General features: G+C 43.0%; 1 protein-coding gene across 3 annotated transcripts; it reads left to right on the forward strand.

Annotated features, from left to right (window-relative positions):
* Positions 1 to 1,811: 1,811 nt before the first annotated feature.
* On the forward strand, positions 1,812 to 26,687 carry nbr1b (NBR1 autophagy cargo receptor b). 3 transcript variants are annotated; one of them, XM_080775342.1, is made up of 21 exons: positions 1,812 to 2,061; positions 5,400 to 5,462; positions 6,271 to 6,289; positions 6,423 to 6,445; positions 6,791 to 7,000; positions 8,168 to 8,245; positions 8,511 to 8,785; positions 11,801 to 11,926; positions 12,764 to 12,970; positions 13,629 to 13,788; positions 14,095 to 14,226; positions 15,040 to 15,225; positions 16,005 to 16,127; positions 16,299 to 16,374; positions 17,696 to 17,872; positions 18,208 to 18,646; positions 19,655 to 19,897; positions 20,200 to 20,273; positions 21,291 to 21,369; positions 21,510 to 21,603; positions 22,844 to 26,687. In XM_080775342.1, the coding sequence occupies exons 1-21, from the start codon at positions 1,960 to 1,962 to the stop codon at positions 23,015 to 23,017; spliced, it is 3,060 nt and encodes a 1,019-aa protein (XP_080631468.1). In that variant the 5' UTR covers positions 1,812 to 1,959; the 3' UTR covers positions 23,018 to 26,687. The 3 variants fall into 3 exon arrangements, with proteins under 3 accessions (XP_080631468.1, XP_080631469.1, XP_080631470.1); XM_080775343.1 differs by having other exon boundaries at positions 14,095 to 14,178; XM_080775344.1 differs by lacking the exons at positions 20,200 to 20,273; positions 21,291 to 21,369; positions 21,510 to 21,603; positions 22,844 to 26,687 and having other exon boundaries at positions 19,660 to 19,843.
* The last annotated feature ends 821 nt before the right edge of the window (positions 26,688 to 27,508 follow it).

The raw sequence follows: 27,508 nt of genomic DNA on the forward strand, positions 1-27,508 counted from the left end.
ACTGAATGATTTTCTGAAGAATGACACTTATTTAGTATAACACTATATGGCATATGAGGAGTCCAGACGGTTCTCAAATGATTTACTTGCAAGGACCACCCCATAATATTGTGATTGTCTGCTTATGTCCGTGGCAAAAATTTAATTTTGACAAAAACGTCCACCACAAGCCAGCATGGCGATGACCAAAAGTTCAGTGAGGTATAACAATACAATGATTGTGCAATATCGCTTTGAGCAATCTGTACAGTAATATGTTCCGAATGCAGACACATTTGTTAGGCTATTTTGTTTTTCCTCATTTCCCCCCTGTGTCCATGTGTTTGTTTACAGCTCTGACAGCTGCCGGGACAAACCTCTTCTTCATAAGGTGTCCGTAATGTTATAATTATACAGACCCCTTCCACTGACAATAAAATGAATGGCAATGTATTGTATATATTGTAACTGTACATTATTGTAAAGACTGCAGTATGGTGGTTCCCACAACTCCCTGGACAGTGAGAACGTAATCAAAGCCATGCTTTAAATAATCCTCGGGTCAGAGAGCGAGCATGCTTTTCCTGGATGGAGGCTGCACCATCTCTTGTTTGAAGTATTACTGCATTCGTAGTGGAAATCAGGGAGTATAGGACAGCATGAGGGAGAGGGAGAGAGAGGAAAGACAAAAAGGGAGAGAAAGTGACTGGGTTAAAGGGAGAGAAAAAGTGGGGATAATGAGAGAGAGAGAGAGAGAGAGAGAGAGAGATAGAGAGAGGAGGAAACTGTTGAATTCTCAAGAATTCTCAGAACATAGCATTCCAGTGAGACGTATATGGTTCCTGGAATTCAGGCTTAGTATAACAAAACATATGTAGGCCCCTCACAACCGTGTGAGGGGCACTCAAATCATTGTACCTCATCTTCAAGAATGGTGGTCCCTTATTGGCCAAGGGTCACCGACATACCAGCCGTTTTGTTCAGACACACATGACGTAAATTCTCCATTCATTGTCAATGGCATTTTTAATGGTTGAAACAAACATTAAACACTAGCTGTTTATAGGAGTGGCTAGCACCCCTCAAAAATATATACAAATATAGCTGCGAGGCAGGCAGGCAGGCAGGCAGTCAGGCAGACAGACAGACAGACAGACAGACAGACAGACAGACAGACAGACAGACAGACAGACAGACAGACAGACAGACAGACAGACAGACAGACAGACAGACAGACAGACAGAAATCCATAAGCCACAATAAGCCACAAGAAACATAGAATACTAAACTTGAGAGAAAGAAGACCATACAATTAACAAATGATAATTTTAAATAGCTAACCCTAACCTAACTTCAGTAAAACTATACCTAAACTTAACCTTACCGCTAACCGAGAACTCAGTTTTTGTTAGACCTAACCTTAACCCTTAGTAATATTTTGCCTATCATAATTACACCCCCTGTATCAAATTATTGGACAGTATTAAGATGTTGATATTCGTCTTTAGGGCCCCAAATCACACCTTAGAGTGTGTTTTTTAACTGGGGAGTCATATTTTGACAGCAGCAACTACCTGTCAAAATCTCACCCCCCCTCGCTATCCAAGTATTGGACAGTAAGATTGAGTTTAAGTTCCATCATTTACCCAATACTGCCATCTAGTGTAGTCAAGTGTCAAACGTTAGCACTGGTTGCGCGCAGAGTGGTGGTACCGTGGTTGCGCGTCTTTGCGCAGCGATGATACTACAGAAGACGGAGCTCCTTTTTCCGGACATGTGGTCGCTTTGTGGGCGGGGCCAGGGCTCTGATGTAAACAGAAAATACGTCTCATCTCATCCCACAGATAAGTCACAGTACAGAGAGAATCGGCGAGATTAACCTCAATTATTCGCCCTTAAAAACTGAAATAAACCCCCAAACGATACATTGTCATCGTTTGTAATATGTGGTAACGCGCAGGATCAGAGACAGGCGCAGCCATGGACTTCTACATCAATCTGAAGGTGAATTTTCGGGGGAATGCGAAGAATTTTCTCCTGTCGGGCTCCGAGACCAAGAGCTGGGAGTCGATGGAGGCCATGGTAAGAGACGGATGAACGACAGACGGACAGAGAGACAGTATATGTCATCATTCATCATGAGAGGACACATGGACGACACGACAGAGTGTCACCAAGCTATAAGAGCAGGGCCGCACCATAATTTACCGTCATTTAAACCTGCTGTCATCCATGTCGTGTTTATGTGAGTCGTGATGTGTGATTTTGTAATATCATCAGGCAGCGAATGTTGATGATCAACATCTTGGACGCAAACCTCACAACTGAAAGACAGAATCCGTGTAGAATACACATTTTAAGTCAGTGCTGTGTGGATAAATCTAATGGATCTACATTGTAGACTATATTTCGGCAAGTGAAAGCCACCCTACTATCTTTTTCCTCTTTGTCTACACCTGGACTGTAGAGGTGCACATGCAGGCCAGCAAGGCTGCATCAGTCTGACAGACTATTTACAGTCTATTTATTATTCCACTGCTGGAAATAGAGTTAAGGTTTCCCCTGATAAGCACTATACATTGACAAGCATGTAGGCCCTTACTGCAGAACTTTGGAGTGTGTGTGTGTGTGTGTGTGTGTGTGTGTGTGTGTGTGTGTGTGTGTGTGTGTGTGTCTTGCCTGGTAGCAGACAGACAGACAAGCAGGATACACTGTGCAATTGTGTCACACAATTAGATGACACACAGAAAATCACACAATCATAGTGTTGCTATAGCAACATAATTAACAACGTTACATTATATCACCCAGATATACCAACTAAGTGACAAGGCCATTCATCAAAAAGTGTCATTCTTGTATTTATTTAAATACAATTGGTTCACTATAGCCAAGCTCAGCGGTGAACAATTGCTGCATCTTAAAAAAAGAAGAAGGAAAATTTTGCTTTTGATTCTGGATTTGTAGCTCACCAAAAACGATTTGTTGCTCGCCCGCAACAAATCAGCTGTACAGCACTCTTTCAAACAGACAGTGGACACACACACACACACACACACACACACACACACACACACACACACACACTCACTGTGGTTGCATTCAAATGAGTCATGAAGTGCAAATCACATTCTCAGCAGCAGCTGGACTCTAGTGTTGAGTTGGCACAAAGCTGTTGGCTGGGACTTCAGGGCTGAGTGGAGAAAACGGAATTAACCAAACGTAGGAAACAACATGTTGAGTAATAGCCTATAGCTGTGCTGCCTATGGACTATGGGTACTTTCACGTTTCATCCATCCAGCCATCCATCCATTCATTCATTCATTATTCACTTAATTTAATTAGTTTATTTGTAACGTGATGAGGGCAGAGATGGATAGAAAGGAGGGGATAGAGGGAGTGAGAGGGAGAGACGAAGATGACCAGCCATGTCACCTATCATTTCCAAAACAAGAATTTAAAAAAAGATGTTATGACAAAATGATGATTTGAAGGTGATAGTTAAGCTTAGCTTTATTTTGTCCCATTAAAGCAGTAGAATTTGTGGTAAGAATTTCTATTAAGTTTTGTGTCTATAATGCATTATAACCTCATTGTAATGCATGCAATTATAAGGCATTATAACTCTTATAAATGTTTATAATAATGCTGTTCCACTGAGCTTTATAATGTACCAGCACTTATAATACATTATAAACGTAATTATAAGTTGTCATACATGCTTATAAAGGTTTATATTTTATAACAGTTGCTAGAATGCCTTGTTATAACTTATAAGCGCATTATAAATGCGATTGTAAGGCATTATAGAACCGACCTTTATGTAAAGTGTTACAGAACAGGTTGCCTGTGTCGGCACATGCAAACATTGCGCTAGACTGATGGGTCCAATCCTGATAAACCCTAACTGAGATGATAACCCTATACTCCTATAGCATCCCTGTTCAGGGCATGTCATAATAGTGAACATAGCTATAAACTCCTGTCTGTGACACGCTGTGAGCTTTTACATCGGCTAAAAGGAGGGGACCAAGTATAGACCCTGGGGGCCTCCCGTTCAACAAAGTAGTTAAGATATCTGAGACAGAGGCTAGCCTGCAGGCATATGAGGAGACAGATGACATGCAATGATAAAGGTGAGACTTTCAGATGGACTCATCAATAATTTAGATCTTGAACGAGAAAACGTCAAATAGGCTTAATAAAAAGCCTGGCTGGGTCGGGTGTATGTATAGCATTAGGAGAATATAACTGTTCACCAACTCCCAACTGTTCACCAGACAAGAACACAGTTTTTTTTAAAACAAGAGCCACCTTAGAATCAGCAGTTACTTAGCAACACGCCTGGACTGCTAATTGCCAACATGGCTGTCATAGAAAAACAAGAATGACGAGTCATAACTGCCAGGTGCAGAAAGCTCTCGTTTATGAACATCTATAATCAGTGTGTGTGCCACAGCCTCTACCTATCAGCTCACAGCTTCACGCTGCGGCGTTTGGTATGGGTTTAATGCCATTTAGACTATTGGTTTGTGTAATTCTCCCATTGGCTTAGGCTCAGGCAGCCAATCATAAAAAAAGTGTCTACTACGGTCGCTACTAGAGGTAGTAGTGAATGTAGGCCAGGATGCTTTTCAAGCACCTCGCAAAAACTGCAACCAAGGGGAAAACTCCACATACTCTTTTATATTATTTTTCTAATGTGTGGCTGTTGTTGAGGAGGCTAACGGGAACTAGGCTGAAATACATCTCACTGGCGTACATGGACTGCTGGATTTATGGTCCATTCGTATTTATAACAGGGAGAAGTTAATTTCTCTGAGTGCTGCTGAGTTGCAGATGTCAGGCTGTTGAGTTGTAGTTCCACTGCTAGACTGTAGGGATGGAGAGAGAGGAAGAAATGGAGAGAAGGAGAGAGAGATAGAGAGATGAAAAAAGGGGAAGAGGAGAATAGAAGTAATTTAATTATACACAGAATTAGGTATAAAAACTTAAATATTCTGTAAATATGACGTATTCATTAACTGAACTTCATTTTATGCAACTATATAAATAACTATATACTACTATATAGACTATAGAGCCACAGGGGTAGAGTGGCTGGATGGTAACCGCAAGGTTGCCAGTTCGAACCCGGCTCCCCCAGAGTTAGTGTCGAACAGGCTGAGTCACTGAGTTCACCCTCATTGAAATGATTGTTTTGTCTGAAATCCAGGTCGCTTTCTGTCCTGTCCACAATCTCCATCCCTTCTCTCTCTGTCATTTAGCTTTTTCTCTCACACTCTCTCTATCTCCCACCTTGCCTTTTCTATCTCTCCTCCTTTGTTGCCCTTTAGGACAAACCGTCTCATCGATGCTCTGTCTTTAACTGTGTGTGTGTGTGTGTGTGTGTGTGTGTGTGTGTGTGTTTCCTGTACAGGTAAAGCGTTCCTTTGGCCTGTGTAATCTGCAGGTGACCTATTTTGACGAGGAGAGCGAGGAGGTGAGTCAATGAATGAACACATCACCATATTGGAGATGTGACAACCTGTTTTAACACAGGGGTGGTGGATATCCATCCGTCATGCAGTAAAAGAAATGTAGAAACGGTAGAAACGCAAACCTCTCTCACACTGTTTCGTGAATGCCCTGCCCAGATCTGCACCATAACCGTAGACATATAAGAAAACACATGACCTGCTGGTTATATATACTGTACATTATATTTTTATTGTAGATAGCAGAGCTTGTTGATCGGCTATTTTAACTATTCATCATAAGACAAAGTATATTGGGCCAGTTAAGTGCTTAACAAACAGTGCCTAACCTAATTAACGTGAATGAATGAAACCACACCAAACCCATGCTTAAACATTACCAGCCACGCCTCGTTCTGATATGACTCTTCCAACGTGGTGACATGTCTCTAATATACTTTGGTGACATCCTCTAATAGGCTTTCATTGCTGTCATTCCACAGTTGAGATCTGTGAACAGTATTTTCATACAGTTTGACAATTTAGTAATTAATCCACATGGTAGTCTCATTTGCAGCTTGTTATCTTCTGAATGAAATGTCCTTATACAATGGCAATAAAGTTGAAGCAGTTGCAATTTCAGTATTTTGTGTAGTTGAGACACGTGTCAAATCATGTTTTGATGCCGATTATCCATACAAATGCAGAAATGTTCTTATAAAAGCTAAATTAATTCATAAAGAATAGAAAAGAAAAACACGCCCAAAAAATGACAAATTGGTAAGCAATTGAATGGATAATATAATTTACATATTTGTTATTTTGTTGTTACAGGTGTCCATAAACAGCCAAGGTATGCAAAGTACACACATGCACACACGCACACACGCACACAAATAACACAACCATGAATTAATATAAAAGTTACTGTTATGAATATGTGATGTTCAATAACATTATTAACATGGTTTCTGCTCTCTGTACAGCTGAGTATGAGGAGGCATTGAAAGTAAGTTGTAAAGTTGTATTTTGTTTACATTTCCATAGTTCTATAGTACTATGTCTATGCCTTTATGTTATCTATTTTAGTCTGTTAATATATTACATATTGGTTCATTCACAGTGCCCAGTATTAGCACTCTCCCCACAAGGCAGTATACAGTAGGCGTCACAATGTGATGCAACACATTTTTTGCTTGTTTAATTAAATGCATTGAAAATTTGAAATTGAAACAAACCAAATCAAATTGATCAAATTCAATTAGTGCAACGTCATGTATTCAGTTCAGCTCAAACGGGGGCTGCACATCTGACCAGTGAATCTAACTGGTTGTCGTGTTCTCTCTTTCCGTAGAGTGCGTCGAGGCAAGGCAACCGTCTGCACATGAACGTGTATGAGACGCGAGGCCAGCCAGCGCGCGTCCCCACCACCACCACCACCACCACCACCACCAAGTCCAGTGGAGCGGAGCCCAAGAGAGGCTTCAGACCGCCCCAGCACTGCCCCGCCCTGGCCCAGGTGGTGAGCCGCAAGATCCAGGCCGCTGTCCCCGAACAGGGCATGGTAAGAAAGCTCATTGTATCCATTAATGAATATACACTTCTTGGTTTTTGCTTGTATAGTCCAGTGTTTCCCAGTCTGGGTAGCCTAGTGGAAACCAGACAAAAATCTGCCACAGGAAAAGAACATTCCCTGGGGAGATTGGTCTGGCACTCCTCGGTTTTAATTACATTTCGCTCACCCCATAGTTGTGGGTGACCAATCAGCCACTATTCAAAGTGAGACTTTTTTGCTGTGTTTAGAATCGGTTTGTAAATAAATCTTCCACACCGAAGTTCCAGACTAATGTCTATGCAGTGATATTAGTCTGGCCATGCCAGACTTGCTAGGGTCTGGGGCCCTAGCAAGATTTTAAACATGTTGCTAGGGGTTGTCTAGTGTCTGGGTAGCTCAGTCGGTAGAGCTCTCGCCTTTGGACCACAAGTTCATGGGTTCGATCCCGGGCACCGCCAACTCAGCGAATGAGTAGCACGGCTTGGTGCAGCAAGTTGTGCGGGAAGTACTGGGAGCTAGTGCATTGTAACGGGTATACAGTAGACTCCTGCGTGTTACCGGCTGATGCCGACAATAAGCCACTCCCGACCTACTTCACTTCTAGGGGTTGTCAACTCCCTGGAGTTGGACAAAATCTCACTGTATACAGTATACACACACAGTATGTGCAATGTTTTGTATATTATATTTACAACCTGTATTATAGCATATGTGTATGATCTGATTGAACTTTGTGTGTCATTGATTCCCAACAATAAGGAACAAAGGGACACACATCTTTTAGTTTCCAAATAAGGGGTTAACAATTCCAACAGTAGAGCTCCAGACTTCCCTTTCCAGAGCAACATTAGCAACTTCCCCCTGGGGGATCCCGAGGCGTTCCAGTGCCAGTGTGGAGATATAATCCTCCCATCTGGTCCTTGGTCTGCCAGGGGGTCTCCCCCAGTGGGCCGTGCAGCGAGGAGCTCACTGCTAGGGATGTTGCACAACACCTGTGGTGGTGATAGTGGTGTGGTAGACTGTTGCGTGCGAGGTCATGCACCAACATGAAATGGAAACATTGAGTTACCAGCACTGACATAGAAACATAGGTATTTCAGAAAACGGTCAGGATTTGGAAGACATTTTGTAGAATCTGTTGACGTACCTGATGAACTCTTGTCTTCTCTTCCCAAGGTGATTCTGAAGGAACTAAAGGGCACCAAAGAAGAAGACAAGACTCCTCCGGCCTGGTTCACTTCCTACATGGAGAAGGTCTGTGCACTCTACAGGACAAACTATGCAGTGTCTTTACAAAAATGGAACCATTTCTGGAATAATAATAACATAATAATGATAATAATGAACGGATGCAATTACTTTATCCATCTCTGTGTATTTCTCCATTCTTGACACTTTACTTTCCTCCTCTTCTCTCATACAAAATCTGTCTCTACCTCCACCCTACTATCTACATCTCTCTCTCTCTCTCTCTCTCTCTCTCTCTCTCTCTCTCTCTCTCTCTCTCTCTGTCCTCCAGTTCAAGGACCAGGTGGTGCGTGAGGCGGTGGAGAAGATCTGCAGGGAGTTCTCTGGCCAGTGCTGCATCCACAAGCCCCTGGGTGGCGGAGGAGGAGGAGGAGGAGGAGGAGGAGCGGGGGGCGGTGGAGGAGCGGCGGCAGGAGGCCCAGACGAGGCCCAGCAGGTCCCCGAGGTGTCCTCCTCGACGCTGCCGGGCGCGCCCTCCTCCTCGTCCTCCACCCCTCCCTGCTCCTCCTGCCGGGGGCAGACCACCGGAGGAGGATACCAGTGCAGGTGAGGCGAGGTTGAGCACCACACATGGGGTGTATTTATTATGCGCGCAGAATAACTCTTTCTACTTCCGGACCTCTTACCGAGGATACTAATTAAGGCTCTGTTCCATTTTGGTCAAACGGAGTCTGGGTGCTGCTACTGCGTGTTGCTCACTGGAAACACTCTGCTACACCAGTGTGTCCCAAAGTGTGCTTGAGTGGGTTCCACATGGCCCTGTGAGGGTGTGTAACTCTCAGAGTTATGAGGGTCCTTGAAATTAAAACGTTTGATAACCACTGTACACTAAATGGAGCCTCAATTAGTATCATCGGCAAACACCTTTTGAAGGAAGTAGGGAAGTGGCCCTGATGTAGCTAGGAAGAGTATTTTCCAAAATGGCTGCTGTACATATACCCTATTTATTCTCAAAGTGGGGTCCGGAGTCCCCAAAATGATCTTCTGATTGGTGGTTGTGGAGTCTGCATGTTTCATAAAATGGGGGGGTTACCTGTAATGGTGAAAACGAAAGATGTAATGGAAGAGAGAGTACAGGAGGGAAGGAGAGAGCGGGATGTTGATGCAAGAGAAGGGAAACGAAGGGGAATTTAGTAGAAGTAAACACAAGACGCTGACATCGTGTTTGTTTACTTGAACTGGAATTCGAAACCTAACACTAGTGCTAAGTTTCTGTTCATGGCAACACCCCGACTCACTCCAACCCCATGTACTTTCCCTTTCTGGTCCTACCCATATGGAAAAAAAAGTAGAAGAAACATATATGTTGTCCTGTTGCCTCCAATAGTAAGTATTTACATTTTTTATGTATGTCATTTACATGTATGTCATGTAAAGTACATACTAGATTTTATATGTGAACTCTTGAAAGTGGCACCTTTCATACAATCCTCATATAAGACAATAAAGTGAATCATGTATGAATCAAGTAAACAACATGTATGTGATCTATGAGGTAAGTACATGGCAAACTGTATTTTCCTTACATGTTCCATACAATGTTTGTAGTTTTAAATTATATGAGATATATCCTTTCCATATATAAAAAAAATACCATTATAGTATGTATTTTATAGTTTGTAACCATTTAATTTACAAGAAAAGTATGCTTCTTTTATATGATTTTTATAACATTGTTATATGTCAGCCAATACATTATACCTTATAGTTATAAAAAAAACATATGTTTTATCTATGACTATATATACGTTTTTATATGTGAAGTGTATGATAGGTATAAAAAACATATGCGCTATAGACCCCTGGGAGATGGTTGCTGAGAAAGAGCACCACACCTACTATACCATCAACTCCCAATTCTTCCCGCATCACTTGCCGCACCCAAGCTGTGCTACTCATACGCTGAGTTGCCAGTGCCCAGGATCGAACCCACAAACTTGTGGTCTTAAGGCGAGAGCTCTACCGACTGAGCTACCCAGACACATCCTGACATATGTGAAGTGTTTGATATGCTCTCTTTATGTTTTTTGGTTTTTTTAGAAGATTCTTATAAGTTACCATAGCAGTATAAAATAAAATGCATTGGGAGGTACATGGGGGGACAATGGTGGTGACACTGGCTGGGGGGGCACTGGCAGGGGGGGCACTGGTTGGGGGGGCACTGGGGGCTTGTGTCACACTGCAGGGGGGACACTGGCTGGGGAGGACACTGGGGGCTTGTGTCACACTGGGGGGACACTGGCTGGGGAGGACACTGGCTGGGGGGGGGGGGGGGGCATCACACTGGGGGGACACTGGCTGGGGGGCACTGGGTGGGGGGTGTCACACTGGGGGGTCACTGGCTGGGGAGGACACTGGCTGGGGGGGGCACTGGGTGGGGGGATCTTAAATAATGTAGGAGTCATAAAATGTAAAAGGGAATACAACTCATTATTTTGTCATCTCATGTTATTTCATTGTAAGATTAGGTTTTGTTTAATTTGGATGTCTCTGTGACATACATGGCCTGTATTGTATGGTTTCTATACAATATCCTATCAGATTTTGGTTTCACTGATGTTTGCCCAACTCTACAAGTTTGACAACACACAATTACTAAGGATTTTGTATGTGGATTTACTGCAGTAATTATTTATAAGTTCATATGTATTTCAATTTATACTAATTTACTAATAATATTGTATGTGGATTTACCGTCACATATAGGTCTTATAAGTTACAAAATTATATAGGTTTCACTTTACAAAAACTTACTATGGCTCTTATATGTGCTTTGACTGTTATATATAGTTCCTATAAATGACAAAATTATATAAGTTTCACTTTACAAAAACTTACTATGGCTCTTATATGTGCTTTGACTGTTTTATATAGTTCCTATAAATGACAAAATTATATAAGTTTCACTTTACAAAAACGTATTATGGCTCTTATATGTGCTTTGACTGTTTTATATAGTTCCTATAAATGACAAAATTATATAAGTTTCACTTTACAAAAAAATACTATGGCTCTTATATGTGCTTTGACTGTTTTATATAGTTCCTATAAATGACAAAATTATATAAGTTTCACTTTACAAAAAAATACTATGGATCTTATATGTGCTTTGACTGTTTTATATAGTTCATATAAATGACAAAATTATATAAGTTTCACTTTACAAAAAAATACTATGGATCTTATATCTGCTTTGACTGTCATATATATTAACTACAAGTTTCATGTAAAACATATACAAATTTAGTAATTTTTTTTCCATATGGGTATTTAAAGCCAGGCGCTGTTGCCCAGAACCTTAATCGTACGGTGATCACCTTCTGTCTCTTTATAAAGAGAGTACTCCATTGGAGGAAGGCTTGGTACATTTCTGAGTTAGGAGTTTATGTTTCTCTGTGGTGTTTAAAGATCATCTGCCCTGTGAAGGTAGCTTGATGCTGTATTTCACGCATCATTTAGATCAGTTTCTCTAATGGCATTTTTGTGTATGATGGCTAAACTAATACATATTTTCCTCCCTTCTCTGTCTCTCTGTCTCTCTCTCTTTCTGTCTCTCTCCAGTGTGTGTACGTCCTGTACTCTCTGTGAACCCTGTAGCTTCTCTCATGACCCCAGTCACAACCTGGTGAGGGCCAGGACTCCTCTGTCCATCCCCGAGCACGGCTCTCCAGCTCCGGACCACAGCAGGTAGGAAAACATTTGTCATTATCTGGTTGTGTCCATGACACCTCTATCTATCCCTGAACATAGATGTTATGGTCTTGACCTAAAAATAATAATAAAAATAAACCCATGCTATTCAGTCTCACCAAGTTGCACGTTTTCTGAGAGTATTGAAATAAATGAAACAGTTACTCATTTTAGAGTTATTGTTAAAATTGTTACAGTACAGTACACAACTAGCAATGTTGAGGTGGATTCTTGATATAAGGAATATTCTTGCAATTTTGAAGTGTGTTTGTTTTGTTTATTTAAATTATGCTTCTCTATTAGTCTATTTGACGCTTCATCTGTATGTGTGTGTGAATCCAGGTTCTACAGGTGTGGGGACCGTAGCTTCATCTGTATTTGTGTGTGTGTGTGAATCCAGGTTCTACAGGCGTGGGGACCGTAGCTTCATCTGTATTTGTGTGTGTGTGTGTGTGTGTGTGTGTGTGAATCCAGGTTCTACAGGCGTGGGGACCATAGCTTCATCTGTATTTGTGTGTGTGTGTGTGTGTGTGTGTGTGTGTGTGTGTGTGTGAATCCAGGTTCTACAGGCGTGGGGACCGTAGCTTCATCTGTATTTGTGTGTGTGTGTGTGTGTGTGTGTGTGTGTGTGTGTGAATCCAGGTTCTACAGGCGTGGGGACCATAGCTTCATCTGTATTTGTGTGTGTGTGTGTGAATCCAGGTTCTACAGGCGTGGGGACCATAGCTTCATCTGTATGTGTGTGTGTGTGTGTGTGTGTGTGTGTGTGAATCCAGGTTCTACAGGCGTGGGGACCATAGCTTCATCTGTATTTGTGTTTGTGTGTGAATCCAGGTTCTACAGGCGGGGGGACCGCAGCTTCCGCAAAGCGGAGAAACAGCGCCTCAAAGCGGAGAAGCGGCAGCTGAAGGCCGAGGTCAAGGAGATCAGGAAGCAGCTGAGGATGGAGAGGCGGGGCTTACAGTGGAGCTCCGCCCACCGAGACGGGAGCTCCTCCCCCGTTCTCTTGCAGCCGCGGGCCACGCAGCACCACAGCCCTGAGTACGTTAGCAGATAAGAGAGGAAAATGGTCATTATGCATCAGTGAGAATGTACTGCAACCCTGACAGTGATTATGTGTGACATACAGTAAAAGTTACTAACTCTGACTCAGACTTTGGTCGGTCTCAGGCCAGAAGTGGATGGTGACTCATTCTCAGTGGGCCACTGACTGTAAATACCTTAGATAGGGGAATATTGAGGTCAGCATGTTAGCCTGAATTTCGTTTCACCTCCAGAACATATTTTTTTCAATGGGCTAGCGATTCAGGGGCTGAAGCCGGGCTATCAGTGTGTGTTAGTGTTTTGTGTCACGACTTCATAGATAAAAGAAACCACTGGTTTCAAATCAACAATTCTCAAGGGTGGGTTCAGTTTTTTTCCTTTTGTTCAATGAGTTGACTTTGTGTAACTGACTTGGCATGTCTTTCACAACAGTCCAACAGGCATCGCTGTATTTCCTATTCTGGTTCCAGTTCCAAAACAGCCTCACCCCTCTCATTCTCATTGTGACTCACGCCTATCATTGATTAGCCGTCACCTCAAAACAGTGGAAGGGGAAGGGGCACGGGGGGCTTTAACTGGAACCTGGTACAGGAAAAACTGTGATTTTAAATTATATTCTAATTCTAATTTAAAGCGTGTTTTTCTTGCGGCCCAGGCGTCCAAAGCGCCCCTGTCCCCTGGTGGTCCCGGCCATGACGGCTCTGTTCCTGGACGAGAACCTTCCAGATGGGACCCGACTCCGACCTGGAACCAAGTTCATCAAGTATTGGAAGATGAGGAACACTGGAACGGTCAGCTGGGGCGCCGAAACCAAGGTATACTTTAATCTACAATCACTTCCAGGTCAGCCGGATAATGCTTCTTCTTCTCTGCTTATATCGTTCATTCTGTTGGCACTGGCCTCACGTTACCGCCTATGGTGATGGGAGGGAATGTGTTAACCACTCTGTAAGAGGCCCCACTGCACTAAATAATATCTTCGATTTAAAGCCAGTCTGCAAGCTTGTAGATCTGCTATTTTTGCCAAATGTTCACACCAGAATAGGGACGCTAGGGTTCATATGGTTAACGGATGTGGTCAGAGCTGATAGTTGACCTTGTTTCTTTGCCTCTCCCTCCAGTTGAAGTTCATGTGGGGTAACCTGGCGGTGGGCTCTGGAGAGCGATGGAGAGAGGTGGCTGTTCCCTTCCTACAGCCAGGACAGGTGAGAAGAGAGAGAGAGGTGGCTGTTCCCTTCCTACAGCCAGGACAGGTGAGGAGAGAGGTGGCTGTTCCCTTCCTACAGCCAGGACAGTTGAGAAGAGAGGAGAATAATGAATCTGACAGCAGAGCAGAGGAGATGCAAAGGGGAGGAAATAGGAGATGGAGTCGAGAATAGGACATGAGAGGAGTGCCAATAAGATGAGCCAACATAAAAGGATATGGGGGTGGGATACATGATAGATAATATATATGGTTACATTTGTCATCTTCTACAGACACGCACGCACGCAAGCACGACGCACGCACGCACGCACGCACACACACACACACACACACACACACACACACACACACACACACACACACACACACACACAGTGTACTGCTAGTCCTCCAATAACAAATTAAACTGGAGCTGGCATATTCATCGAGTTCCCAGAGTAGTTCACTGCTATGCTATGAAAATGCTACTCCCTCAAGTTTTTCGATTGTTGTTTTTCAAACGGCCATGCTCGTAATTCAGGTAACACATATCCCAACTTTTACTTTACTACTATTTTTGTATGTAATAAATATGTGTTTCGAGTTTTGGGGTATTTCTGCTGTATTCTTCTGGTGCAAATGTAGTTTCTGCTAGCATGAAATGTGCCATCCATTTGATATTCAATCCAACTTGACGCTGGTAACATCACAGACTCCCACAATATTCAAAATTGGATCAAAATGATCAATGTTAGTTTAAAAACCTTTTACACAGTAACAGTGGCAGACATATAAAACTAGAATAGGAACGTGTGTGTGTGTGTGTGTGTGTGTGTGTGTGTGTGTGCGTGTGTGCGTGTGTGTGTGTGTGTGTGTCCAGGTCGGAGTGGTGAGTGTAGCATTGTGTGCCCCCAGTGTGGAGGGCTCCTACACCTCTCACTGGCGCCTGGCCCACGGCGGAGAGCAGTTTGGACCCAGAGTGTGGTGCAGCATCGTGGTCGATCCCCTGGCGCCGGCTGCCATGATGGCTGATGGGATACTGGTGTCGCCCTGCGTCACGCCACAGGTAGGATGGAGGGAGGAATATATGAAAGGACGGAGGAAAGATTTATATTTACAGTGTCTTTGATTTAAGGGCGGTTTGTTTATCTATTCTGCTCTGTTCTGTGCTATTCTGTTCTTACTATTCTGTTTTGTTATGTTGTGTTGTAATCTATAATTATTCTATTCTATTCTATGTAATTAGTGGTGGGACGATTCACTTACCCTCCCACTTCGATTGTGCTGCACGATTCTTGCTCAAATGTGAACCTCGATTTTCCTCCACAAGAACAGAGATCCCGATTCTCACACGATTCTCATTTTTTCCATGAAAATATTTATTTAAAAAAACGTATAAACAAAAACATAAGAGTAACTAAAATGAATTGGACAGCCAACTCCTGCTGCACGATGCTTCACGGTTCTTCACAAAATGAGATTGCATAATGCATAGGTGCCGAAACACTTCGCGATACCTAGGGTACTGATTCAATTTATATTGAGATTCAGCGATTGTTGCATTTCTATATTAGGATGTTGTTCCCCCAAGTTACTTTCCTTTTTTATACTACAAAAAAAAGAAAATAAGACAATATACACCATGAAAAGTTGAATCATCAATCCAATGCACCAGATAAAGTCAGTCATTCTGACATAAAACAATTTATAATAATTTTAATAATCATTAAAAATCGTGATATTTGAGTGGACCAATGTTTTTTTTGTGTTCACCCCTAGTAGTTGTAATCTGTTCTATTTTACTGTATGTTGTAGTAATCTATTCTGTTGTGTTGTGTTCTGTAGGGTAAGATTCCGCTGGGGGCATCCAAGGACAGTAAGTCGTGCACCTCCTCCAGGGACCAACCTCTGATGTCAGTAGACCAGGAGGAGTACTACATTCCATCAGTGGACCTGCTCACTGCACAGGTATTACTGCTACCTCTGCTATTACACTATACTGGGCCAGGAAGGGCATTTCAAGCATGAATCAGAACCAAGAATAGGTTGCATAGCATTTTTTTTCCATTATATATAATTCATTCTGTGTGAAGCCCTGGTCCGGGGAAATATCTTGAAGTGCATCTCTGTCTTTCTTAGGATCTGCTGTCCTTTGAGTTGTTGGACATCAATATCGTCCAGGAACTGGAGTGTGTCCCTAACGACACCCCAGCTGGTAAGGCCACCTCACATCAGTACCCACCGATTTCTGATTAAACTTGTTGGCTGCTTTCACCACTTGGAATCCCAGATTGTGCCTTATAGGTGCCTGAGGGATCCACCCACTGAGCTTGTGCTCAGTGACCCTGACCCTACTATACAGAGTAGACCCTGAAATACCCCTGTGTACTGACTACTGAATCAATTTTCAACCGGGAATCGTTTTTGAATCAGATCGTAACCCCAAGAACTGAAATGGAATCATCATTCATGAGTATTACCAAAAGAGTCATATGCTTAAAACTGTACTCACCTACTTGAATCAGATCTGTATCCTGGTAACATAAAGTTATTGAACAGGAAACGTGCAACATTACTGTATATAGTCTGGTTGATTCTACAGCTACGCATCTTTCAATTTTGCAGACTCTCTCATTTCTATGGTCCTCACTCCCTCCCTCTCCTTGCTCCTTCTCTCCGTTCCTTCGTTATTGGCAGGGATGGATAGATGAACCGATAGAATGCATCATTGTCTTGGGTTCATCTATCCATCCCTCCTTCCATTCGTCTATCCCTCCATGCATACTTTCATCCAGACATGAGTCGATCCCTGCATGTCCCCTTTTCGCCATGAAACCCACATGCACGACAAAGGCCCTCTCTAGGTCTGATCCTCTGGAAGAGGCAGAGGTCGTCACTATAGCATTTATGGGTAACGTTTTTCCTTGATGCCATTCTGCTGTGGAGTTATATTAGTAGTTTGTTAATCAAGAGAGGTTGAAGTTCAAGCCTATTTCAATCAATCTGTTTTTTTCTTCACAACAATTAGCCACCTATCTTCACAGGTTGCATGTTTGTTTTAGAATTGATTTTACACTAACTCCTTAAAACCGGGATCTGCATCTGTGCCATTTTAGATTTTTGCATTGGCTATCGCTGACAGCTTGTACATCTGCTATTTTTGAATTGTGTGAGAACTAATGATTTAGAAGGCATTTGTAGAATCGGCCTCAGGTCTTAACTCATTTACTGCAGGAGTTTCTGTACAACAGTCTTCAGCCACTGTCAGTGTTTTTGAGCATTTAGTAACTCTTTCAAGAACCACAGAATATTTCGTTCTATGACGACGTACTGTAAACACCAAATATCTCAACAGAAAAAAGAGAGTCTCTGTTGTAGAACATTAGTTCTATGCCAATAAGACAAATTGAAACACCTGTGTTGGTCCCCAACATGGCAGGTGTGGGACTACATTTGAAACTCATCAATCCAAATAAAGTTGCATGTCATTATTATAATTATTATGAACATCATCATGCTATGATCAATTTCTTCAGATGTGCCCCAGGGGGCGGCTCCTGGAACAGAAGGGGGTGGAGTCCCAGCACAGGAAGAAGGTGAGGATGACATCAGTGGGACCCAGTTTGTCTGTGAGACTGTGATTCGCTCCCTGACCCTGGAGGAGGGCCCTGACCCCACCCCCCTCCGAGGGACACGCCCAGCACCAGGTAAAGGTGAGTTGGACATGGACGATGATGATATATGAAGGCATTGTGGATGTCTGTAGTCTCCATAGAGGATTGCGGGAATTGCAAATGTTAATTGATTCCTGCAAATCTATCACTCATAGTGTGGGGAATTCCTGCACAGATTTACAGCTGTTATTAATATATTCAGCCAACGTGAATGCAGGAATGACTAGATGGAAACGCTGTATCATTACGGAATGTTTTCCATATAAGGTGAACCCTATAAATCCCCTGAATGTCATGCCTTGACGTGACAGAAACTTTAAATGACACACAACTATAATACTGCAAAACAAACCATTCTTTGAACTTCCTCTTAGTGGTGCGTCCGGCTGTCCAGGGTGGCTCCGCCTCTTCCTGTGGGAAAAGCAAAGCGTTGAAGACGGCGCAGAGCCCGGAGACCAGCCCTACCAGCCCCGACTCCCCGCTGAAACCACCCGCTGCCCTGAAGGCCTCCCTGCCAGTCTACCTCAAAGCATCTCTGCCCATGCCCCTTTCGGCGACCCCGGGCCCCAACTCTGCGGCCGCTCCTCTCTCCGCCCCCCCAAGGGCCTCGGACCTGGAACTGTGCACGGAGTGCATCGGCGTGGACCCCGGGGCCAAGGAGGGAGAGGAGGAGGAGATGGATGGGAAGAAGGAGAAAGAGGGGAAGATAGACGGGGTGAGGAGTCGCTCTTCCTCTGCCTCTTCGGAGGATTACATCATCATCCTCCCTGACTGCTTCGACACCAGCAGGCCACTGGGGGATTCCATGTACAGGTACGCACGCATGCACGCACATACAGTACATCAATATTCAAACGTACACATTTATAAATATACAGTGAGGAGCATGACTTGTATGAAGCCAAATGGAAAGATTAAGCTTAGTTAACAACCTGTAATCTTGCTTTGATCGTGAAGATGACAATGCTCTCATATACCTCCACTTTTAAAAACTGCATGGTAGACAGAGTGATCTTCTCTACTGCAGGGAGGCATGCTAACTTCCCTTGTAGTTTCAACGCAGTCCAATGACGTTGATGCGCCCTCAAGAGGTGACCGTGGGCATTTGTGTTCTGTTTCTCCAACATTCCTCCAACATTAACCACATTTTGGGCATGTCATGATAGGCGAACAGATGTGGTGTAGAGGGACAAGTATAGACACTTGGGGGACCCTGTCAAGTAAATGGTGCATTTATATAGCGCCTTTATCCAAGGCATTGTGCATTACATTCACCCACACATTCATACACCGATTGCGGCGGAAGCCATGCAAGGTACCAACCAGCACATCGGGAGCAATTTGGGGTTCAGTGTCTTGCCCAAGGACACTTCGACATGTAGACAGGAGGAGCCGGGATTCGAACCGCCGACCCATGGATCATTGGACGACCTGCTCTACCTCTTGAGCCACAGTCGCCCCTAGTGTTTGACACTTTCGACTAGAGTATTTTTTTAACCCAGCCATGTTCATGTCGGACAGGTCTGACCACACCCCAAAGCCAGCAGAGTAACTGTCCAATTTTCCACTCAATTTATTCTTTATTCTTTCATATGGATCCCCATTAGCTGCCACCGAAGTAGCAGCTATTCTTCCTGGGGTCCACAAAAAAAATCTATTTCTATTTAAGCCCAGGAAAACGCACGCACGCACGCACACACACACACACACACACACACACACACACACACACACACACACACACACACACACACACACACACACACACAGACTTGCTTAAACACCCCATCTCTCTTCCTAATATTCCTCTTCCTCCACCAGTTCAGCCCTCTCCCAACCAGGAGACATCCTTGCCGAGACCCCCACTGACCCTGACACCCCCTCCTCTGACGGCACAGACCCTGCCACGCCGGACGGGGAGCGGGGGGAGGCTGCGGGGGCCGAACACTCGGGGGTGTCGGAGACTAGCAGTGCCAACGACATGCTGTGTACCTCTCAGACTCTGGACGATGAGCCCCTCACGCCAGAGGTGGTGGCTCCGCCCACAGCCTTCCTCACACCCAGGTATGCCGATGAGGAGAAGACGCTCGCTGTTAGTGTGCATTCCAGTTCGTTGTGTTCAAAAATACTGAAATTATATATATATATATATATATATACAAACCTAACCCACGTGGTGATGTGACACATTCTGACATTGTAGATTGGTTATTTATGTGACAACTATAGCTAAAGTGGTTAATAAGACTAATTATTTGATTTAGTAAGTTAGAATTGTTGATACAGTATGTAAAATAAACAAAACAAAGGTTGTATATTTATGTTGTGGTATTGACAGTATGATATATCACTTTTCTGTTGTTCAGTCCAGAGAGTACAGGACAAACTGACAGTGACCCTACAGCTGCCACCGCTGAGGGAGGAATTGAGACAGAGGAGGGTGAGCCCCCCCCACACACACACACACACACACACACACACACACACACACACACACACACACAAACAGTATGCCTCATTTAGTTAAAGTTGGTTATAACACTCCCACTATATGTATATGGATTTGGATATAATGGATTCATCGAATTTTATATTGGGAAGATACTGTACCAAGTTTAGCTGTGATCGTGGCATTCTCAGAAAGAGTCAAAGTTCAATGCATTGTTTAATGGAAAGAAACGACTTCCCCCAATGCGGCAGGAGAAGGAGCCAGTAATATTAATATTAATTGCGACCATAGGTCGCAGATTACTATGAAAGCCTGCAAAACCCGTCCGTCCTTCTGTCAGGTCACGCCTCCATATATAGTTGTCAGCCCATATCACACCTCGTGACTTCACGCCTCGTGACACGTCATAACATCACATATGGTCGACACTCCATATATGGCCGTCTCCATATATGAAGGTCACGACACCGACCTCATCAAACCCTGGATAGCCATACATGGAGAAGACTGGATCATCACCTAGATCTGCATATATGGGGCCGGCCAGCAACTCAACATCTGACCTCAAACCCTTAGATCTCCATATATGGAGCTGACCTGTTCAGACATTCCATTATGTTGATCCTTCCCCAACCGTCCTTCCTCTTCGATGTCTCCCTTTTGACTGATACCTGTCCATTCAAACTCTAGACGGGCCCGTCCCAAAGTTATTAGTGCAGCTGTGCCCGGCAGCCGGAGAAAACTAGAGTTCTCAACAGGCCCGAAAATAAACCTGGGGCCCTCATCAAACCATGTACACTCAAGACACTGCCCCCGCTGCCACCCTTAGATCTCCATATATGGAGCTGACCTGTTCTGAATGAAGAAAGAATGATGAAAGTTGTCTCCCTGCTGAGAGCTCCGCTGACGGGGTGCAGCCGTGCTGCCTTGAGTCGCTCGATGTAGTGGTGCTCTCGCTGGATCGCAACTCACTTAATTACCACTCAACATGTGTGTGTTGGATCCCAGGGTCCAGTTCTAAACAGCCGTTGACAGACAAGACACCAGCTGATGAAGACGCTGAGGACGAGAACCCTGAGGACCCCAGGTCTCACCCGCACACACACACACACACACACACACACACACACACACACACACACACACACACACACACACATTGAACGTTGAACAATCAGGTATAAGAGGATAATGTATTTGTAATGAGCCTGTGCTATATCTCTCCAGACATCCAGGTATAACAGGAGGTCTTGTTAAAGGAGCCCTGTCAGTAGCAGCGTCCGCCTACAAGGCCCTGTTCACTGGTCAAGGTCCCACACAGGTCAGTAAGATATTCCCCAGCTTTTGATCAGGTGTTACGCACAGGGGTCAACAATGTGTCCATACACGGACAAATGTGTCTGTGGCAAATACTTTTTACACACCATTATAATATTATAATCTTACTTTGATCATAAGACCCAATTACTGAATGACAATTCTCCAGGCTTTCTTCAGAATATGTATGACACTTATTTACTATGACACTATTTAGTATTTACTATAAACTACTACTAGTGGTTCTCAACTGTTTTATTTGCAAGGTCCCCCTTAGCTCTGAAAGAGTATGTCTGTGTCCAAAATGGAATCTTGACAAAATTGTCCACCACAAGCCAGCATGACGATGATCCCTGCTTACACCTAATTTAGTAGTGCGACCGTGGCGGTCTCGCTTGCTTAAAACAACTGTCCCATAAATATTCACCGTACAACGGACATGTTTCCCTAATGTCTTTAATTTTGTATATCCTCCCTAATAATTTAATTTCACTCTTCATTGTAGAACAGGGTAAATCTTGGTTTTAAATAATACAGCTTTATTACATTGATGTTTACCGTTGTTTCAGCTAGGTTATTTGGGCTAATAGTGCAGATGACACAACGCTCGAGCACAGCAACTACAGGTTCAAGCGCTGGGCGCATCAACAAACACTTCATGCGGGCGCTGAGCGCTCTGGACATGATCTTGTTTATATCGGGCAGAAACCGCTTTTTGTGTGTTTTTTTTTCCTAAATTAACACCCTACTTGATCATACTACAGCATCACACAAACGTGTACAAAATAACTGGAGCTTGTCGATCTGCTATTTTGGAAATTTGAATCCTGAAATGTTTCCACCCGAAAGAGACAATATCCAAAGCAATCCTCCGCTCATAAAAGGCTTTCTGCAGACATGGCCCCTTAACCCATTCTGACCTGAGATCAGATTCACATACGAGGTTTCCACTGTGGACACACACACTGGTCTGATTAACCCATTCTGACCTGAGATCAGATTCTAAAAATGTCAGTCGTTCTTCGATTTTTCAAAAATAGCAGACCTACAAGCTCGTAGCGCGCCACTCGGTGGCGCGCTATGAGCTTGTAGATCTGCTATTTTTCAATAGCTAAAGCACGACGTGATGCTAACGCCAAAATGGGTTCCCGTTCAGAATGGGTTAACTTGCATTATGCCGCACAAAGTGTGCTTGAAGTATGTGTGGCCAGCTTGATGAAGTTTTGCTCTTCTGTCCCGTCCAGCCTCCCGTTGATGCGTCCACCCAGGACACCATGATGGCGGTGCTGGTGGAGATGGGCTTCAGCGACCGGCCGCTGAACCAGCGACTCCTGAAGAAACACAACTACAACCTGCTGGACGTGGTCAATGAACTTGTTCAGATGACGGACAACGACTGGTACTCCACACGCTACTGAGGAGAAGAGCAGGGGAGAGGAGGAAGGAGGGGAGGGGAGGGGAGGAGAGGAAGGAGGGAAGGAAGAGACGTATAACTACAATCAATGAGGTATTTAAGCTTGTTGCACATGCTACTGATGAAGGAGACAAGACAAGAGGAATGAAGAGGAGAAGAGAAACACACAACTACTGTCTAATTGACGTGGTCAGCAGAGTCATTCCGATGATAGACAGTGACCGGAATAACTAACCCCACACTACTGAGGAGAGGAGAGAGGAGTTAAGGAGAGGAGACCAAATGACTGACAATCCACCCTTTATCAATGAGAAAGAGGCATAATTAAAAGAGGAGAAGAGAGGAGAGGGAGGTGAAACATCACCTCCAGCATCTGAGGGAGGAAGGGGACAGAAGGTTAGGAAGAAGAACAAGGTGAGAAAGAAGCAGAGGACGATATATCCTGTCAAATGATTAAACAAAAACTGTCTTTTTTCCCTTGTTCTTTGCCCAACTTTCCTCTGATTGGACCAAGTTGACTTGTCTGTAAGCGAGCTCCTCTATGACCATAATGAAGACAAGAGACATTCCGGTGAGCTCTCTGGGATAAAGACCGCCATGTTATATAGTCTTACTGTACATTCAGCGTAGGCCTTCATAGTGGTAGATCAGTTGCTTTGCATAGGACACGGACAAACACAGAGATAGGCGAAAGAGAGAACTGTTATTCAAATAATTTAAATGTTCATATCTACAGGAAGCCAGTAAAAGTGTAGGCAAAATAAAGGTGTCTCTTTTTACGATCGCCAAACACCCCAGCCCTAGGTTGTTCAAATGTGATTAGATTGGGACTGAATATCCACACTGAATTGTGCTATAGTCCACTGGTTCTTGATGTCGGGTCAGGGTAACCCACTATCCAAATGGTCTGTAACTGCGAGTGTACAAATGGAACAAAATGTTTGTTCCATGGTTGAGTTTACCACTGAGAATTATACAGTGTAGTTCGGGGTTCTCAAAAATGAAGAGAAATGTACCCGCTCACGGTTACTCATTGGTCGGCCCTGGACCAGACGTTTGGAAACGGGTAGAGGCCGGTACAGAGTCTCTGTGCCTGGGCAGCATTTTAGTGTTTTCTTTTCTAACGGAGGATTCATCATTGGTTTATGTCTGTATCACTGGAACTTAAATCGGAGAATCAAATAACGTACGCACAAACACACAAAGTATCTATGTAGGCCTACCTTACTCATATTCTGCTGTGTATGTATGAATATTCAGAGTACAAAAACATCCCCACAGATGCATTGCTTATGAGAGAAAATGTACTCCTCAACATCATTTGTGTGGAGAATCTTAGTTGAAAGATTTGTATACAAACAACACATTCTTAACAGTTTACACTACATTTATACACTGTCGTACAACAGGGTTGCACGCCAAAAATTGCAGATTATAGACAAAATGTGTCATGTGGTGAGCTTGTAGATAGGCTACTTTGGGGTTTTGACACTGTCGTATGACAAAGTGTGAATCAGGCTCTTATTCTATTCTTCTATATAGACTTACGGGGAAAAGACTGTAGGACCGTGAACAATATCGGCAACAGGAGTGGAAAGAATACTAGAATATCAAACTCTAGTAGAACTACTACAATTACTTGACTTAAATTTTACTCAGGTAGAAGTATGATTAATTGTGTTGAAAACTACCCAAGTAAAAGTACAATACAAGTATAATACAAGTCTTTTGTACACTTTTGAACATTCAGAGTAACTGTTAGTTGCATACAGTAATGGTCACTTTGAAAGGACCAATGTGGCATCCTGACGGTCATCATTTCACTATGACTAACTATGTCCTACCAACCAATCTCTGATGACGTTCTCTAAAGCGCTTAGTCTAGCTTCTTTATCAAAAAGCTTTCTGAAAGATTGACTTACGAGACAGAGGGAGTTTAAAGCAGAACTATAGGCTGCTCTATGAGTCTTGCCTTTACCAAAGTAGTTGTGTACAATACTTTGTCAAAACATTTACGTAAGTACCGTACACGTTTGCATAAAAGCTACTCAATTACAGTCAATCCTTCCTTCCTAAAATCTACACCTCAAGACATTAGGAACACATCAATATGGACTTCATGACTGAATGGATTCCACAGGTTAATCAGTGAATTCACTTGAGTTTGTCCATTCAACGGATAGAGGGACAGTTCTCCCTGAAAATAAATAGTTCGTCATGGACGATATTGGGATGAATTAATGCTAAAAAGATGCTCAATTTTCAATTTTCTTTGCATTGTTTCAGTGTGTGTTGTAACATACATTGTACTGACAAGTAAGGCAAATTGTTGTTATGAGTCACAAAACTAATTATATTTGAAAATGACATATTCTATTTAAGAGTGAATAATGTACAGTCAGTGGGTACATGACTAGTAGTGAGTGCATTCCAAACTTGTAACACTGGAAGTCAAATGATATGTATCAAGATTGAAGATTGTTTGTTGTTTGGTTTTATTTAATGGTTTATTTTTATGTATGAGCATATAAGAATTTTCCATATGGAAAATATGTGAATGTGTTAAGTTAATAGTAATGATTCAGAATTTAGGACCGGTGTGCAATTGGTGCGAATGTTACCAAGAAAAGATTGTTTTTGCACTCAAACAATACTGGGATTTTGAGGCGGTGAGTTGAGGGTAGAGTTGAAGGAATAGATTACGATTGATGGATCTAAACTGGATTTACCCTAATTTTACCTTCTCTGTGAAGTCAAGAGCAAACCCACTATATAACACAATATTCCTCTATTACAGCTAGTTTTAGGTTTCATCTATGACCCTCTCAGAACGTCCTGCGTCCCAGTTTTGGTTCAAGACCCACCATATACGAAAACACTTGAGATCACTGTTCCAATGTGCAGTCCTGATGGCCATTGACCGGAAAGTCTAGGATTAGCAGATAAATCATTTGATTGTTTCTGAATTCGTTTTTATAAGATTATGTATATTTCTCATAGATTCTAAGTGAGGATTTGGACCAGTATTTTAAAATGCCCCTACCCCTCCCAATTCCCCCCTCCCCTTTTATTTTTTATTTATGTTTTAACTTATTTGAGGTCTCAGCTGTGTTTCTCATTGAATAGTCAACTATAAGTTACCCTCTACAAACTTTATATTGCTTTCAATGGTAAGGTTTAGCGTTGCATCGCCATATTAGTGCATCTTTGGTCTATTAACATTTACAAGAGTAAAAAAATGGTTTTATTGTCATGATGTCAAAGAGGGTTTTCTTAAACAATAATGAACAAGGACCCAGTTCCGTTATTTTCCTCCTTCTATTGTCATTGGGAAACCCACTAAACATAAATTGACCATTTGTTTAAAGAATCCTTGCACGTCAAATGCATAACCATGGGTTTCAAACTGGTCACTTGTTCTACATTTAACAGAATGGGGAAAATGCATAGCTTCAGTGTATTCAGTCCATGTACTGTATGCTTTCAATAAGGGTAGGGCTGGGCAGGTCAGAGCTATTTTCCTACAGTGTCTGTATACAAAGTGAAGTATTTGTGTGTGGGGGGAGATGTAAGCTTTTATGTCTGTGTTGCACTTTATGAACATGGTATGTGATGTACAAATCTGTCTGTAATAAAAAGTCACTACACTTACGAGTACGACTTGTTTTCTCATTAACTTTATGGTGAGCAAAGTAAACGGGTTGTTGGCAGGTAGATGAACATTTCAAGGATCCCCCTTAGTACGACGGGGTCGGGTCAGTCCACCCAACAAAATAGTATCTCATATTCATCCGGACAGTATTGCTTTACACCACATTCCTCAAGGTGTGTGTGTGTGTGTGTGTGTGTGTGTGTGTGTGTGTGTGTGTGTGTGTGTGTGTGTGTGTGTGTGAGAGAGAGAATGTAATGCAGTCTATGTAAAGCGCCTTGGATAAAGGCACTATATGAACCATTTACACACACACACACACACACACACATATATGCACGAAGTTACAAACACACAACACACGCTTTTTTACACGTTATAACAGTGAACAGTAAACTAATACAATTTTACTGAAGAAAAAAAACATGTTTAACACAATAACAAAACATACATGAAACAACCTCCTGTGGAGGCAGCAAATTCAAGCCTATTTCACAATTTCTGCTGTGTCATGTCAACAGTTAGCTCTACGGTACTGACCCATAGACCATATGTCCACGGTCCACCCAACAAAATAGTTCTTCTCATATTCATCCGGACAGTATTGCTTTATACCACAATAACCACATTCCTCAACACAAGTGTGACACACACACACACACACACACACACACACACACACACACGCGGCGGTTTGTGTATGTGCCAATGTAATGCAGTCTATGTAAAGCGCCTTGGATAAAGGCACTATATATACACACCATTTATACACACACACACACACACACACACACACACACACACACACACACATTATTATTATTATTATTACTGAAGAAATAAACA

This window comes from Protomyctophum bolini (assembly GCF_963924005.1).
Source record: "Protomyctophum bolini genome assembly, chromosome: 11".
NCBI classification, from domain to species: domain Eukaryota; kingdom Metazoa; phylum Chordata; class Actinopteri; order Myctophiformes; family Myctophidae; genus Protomyctophum; species Protomyctophum bolini.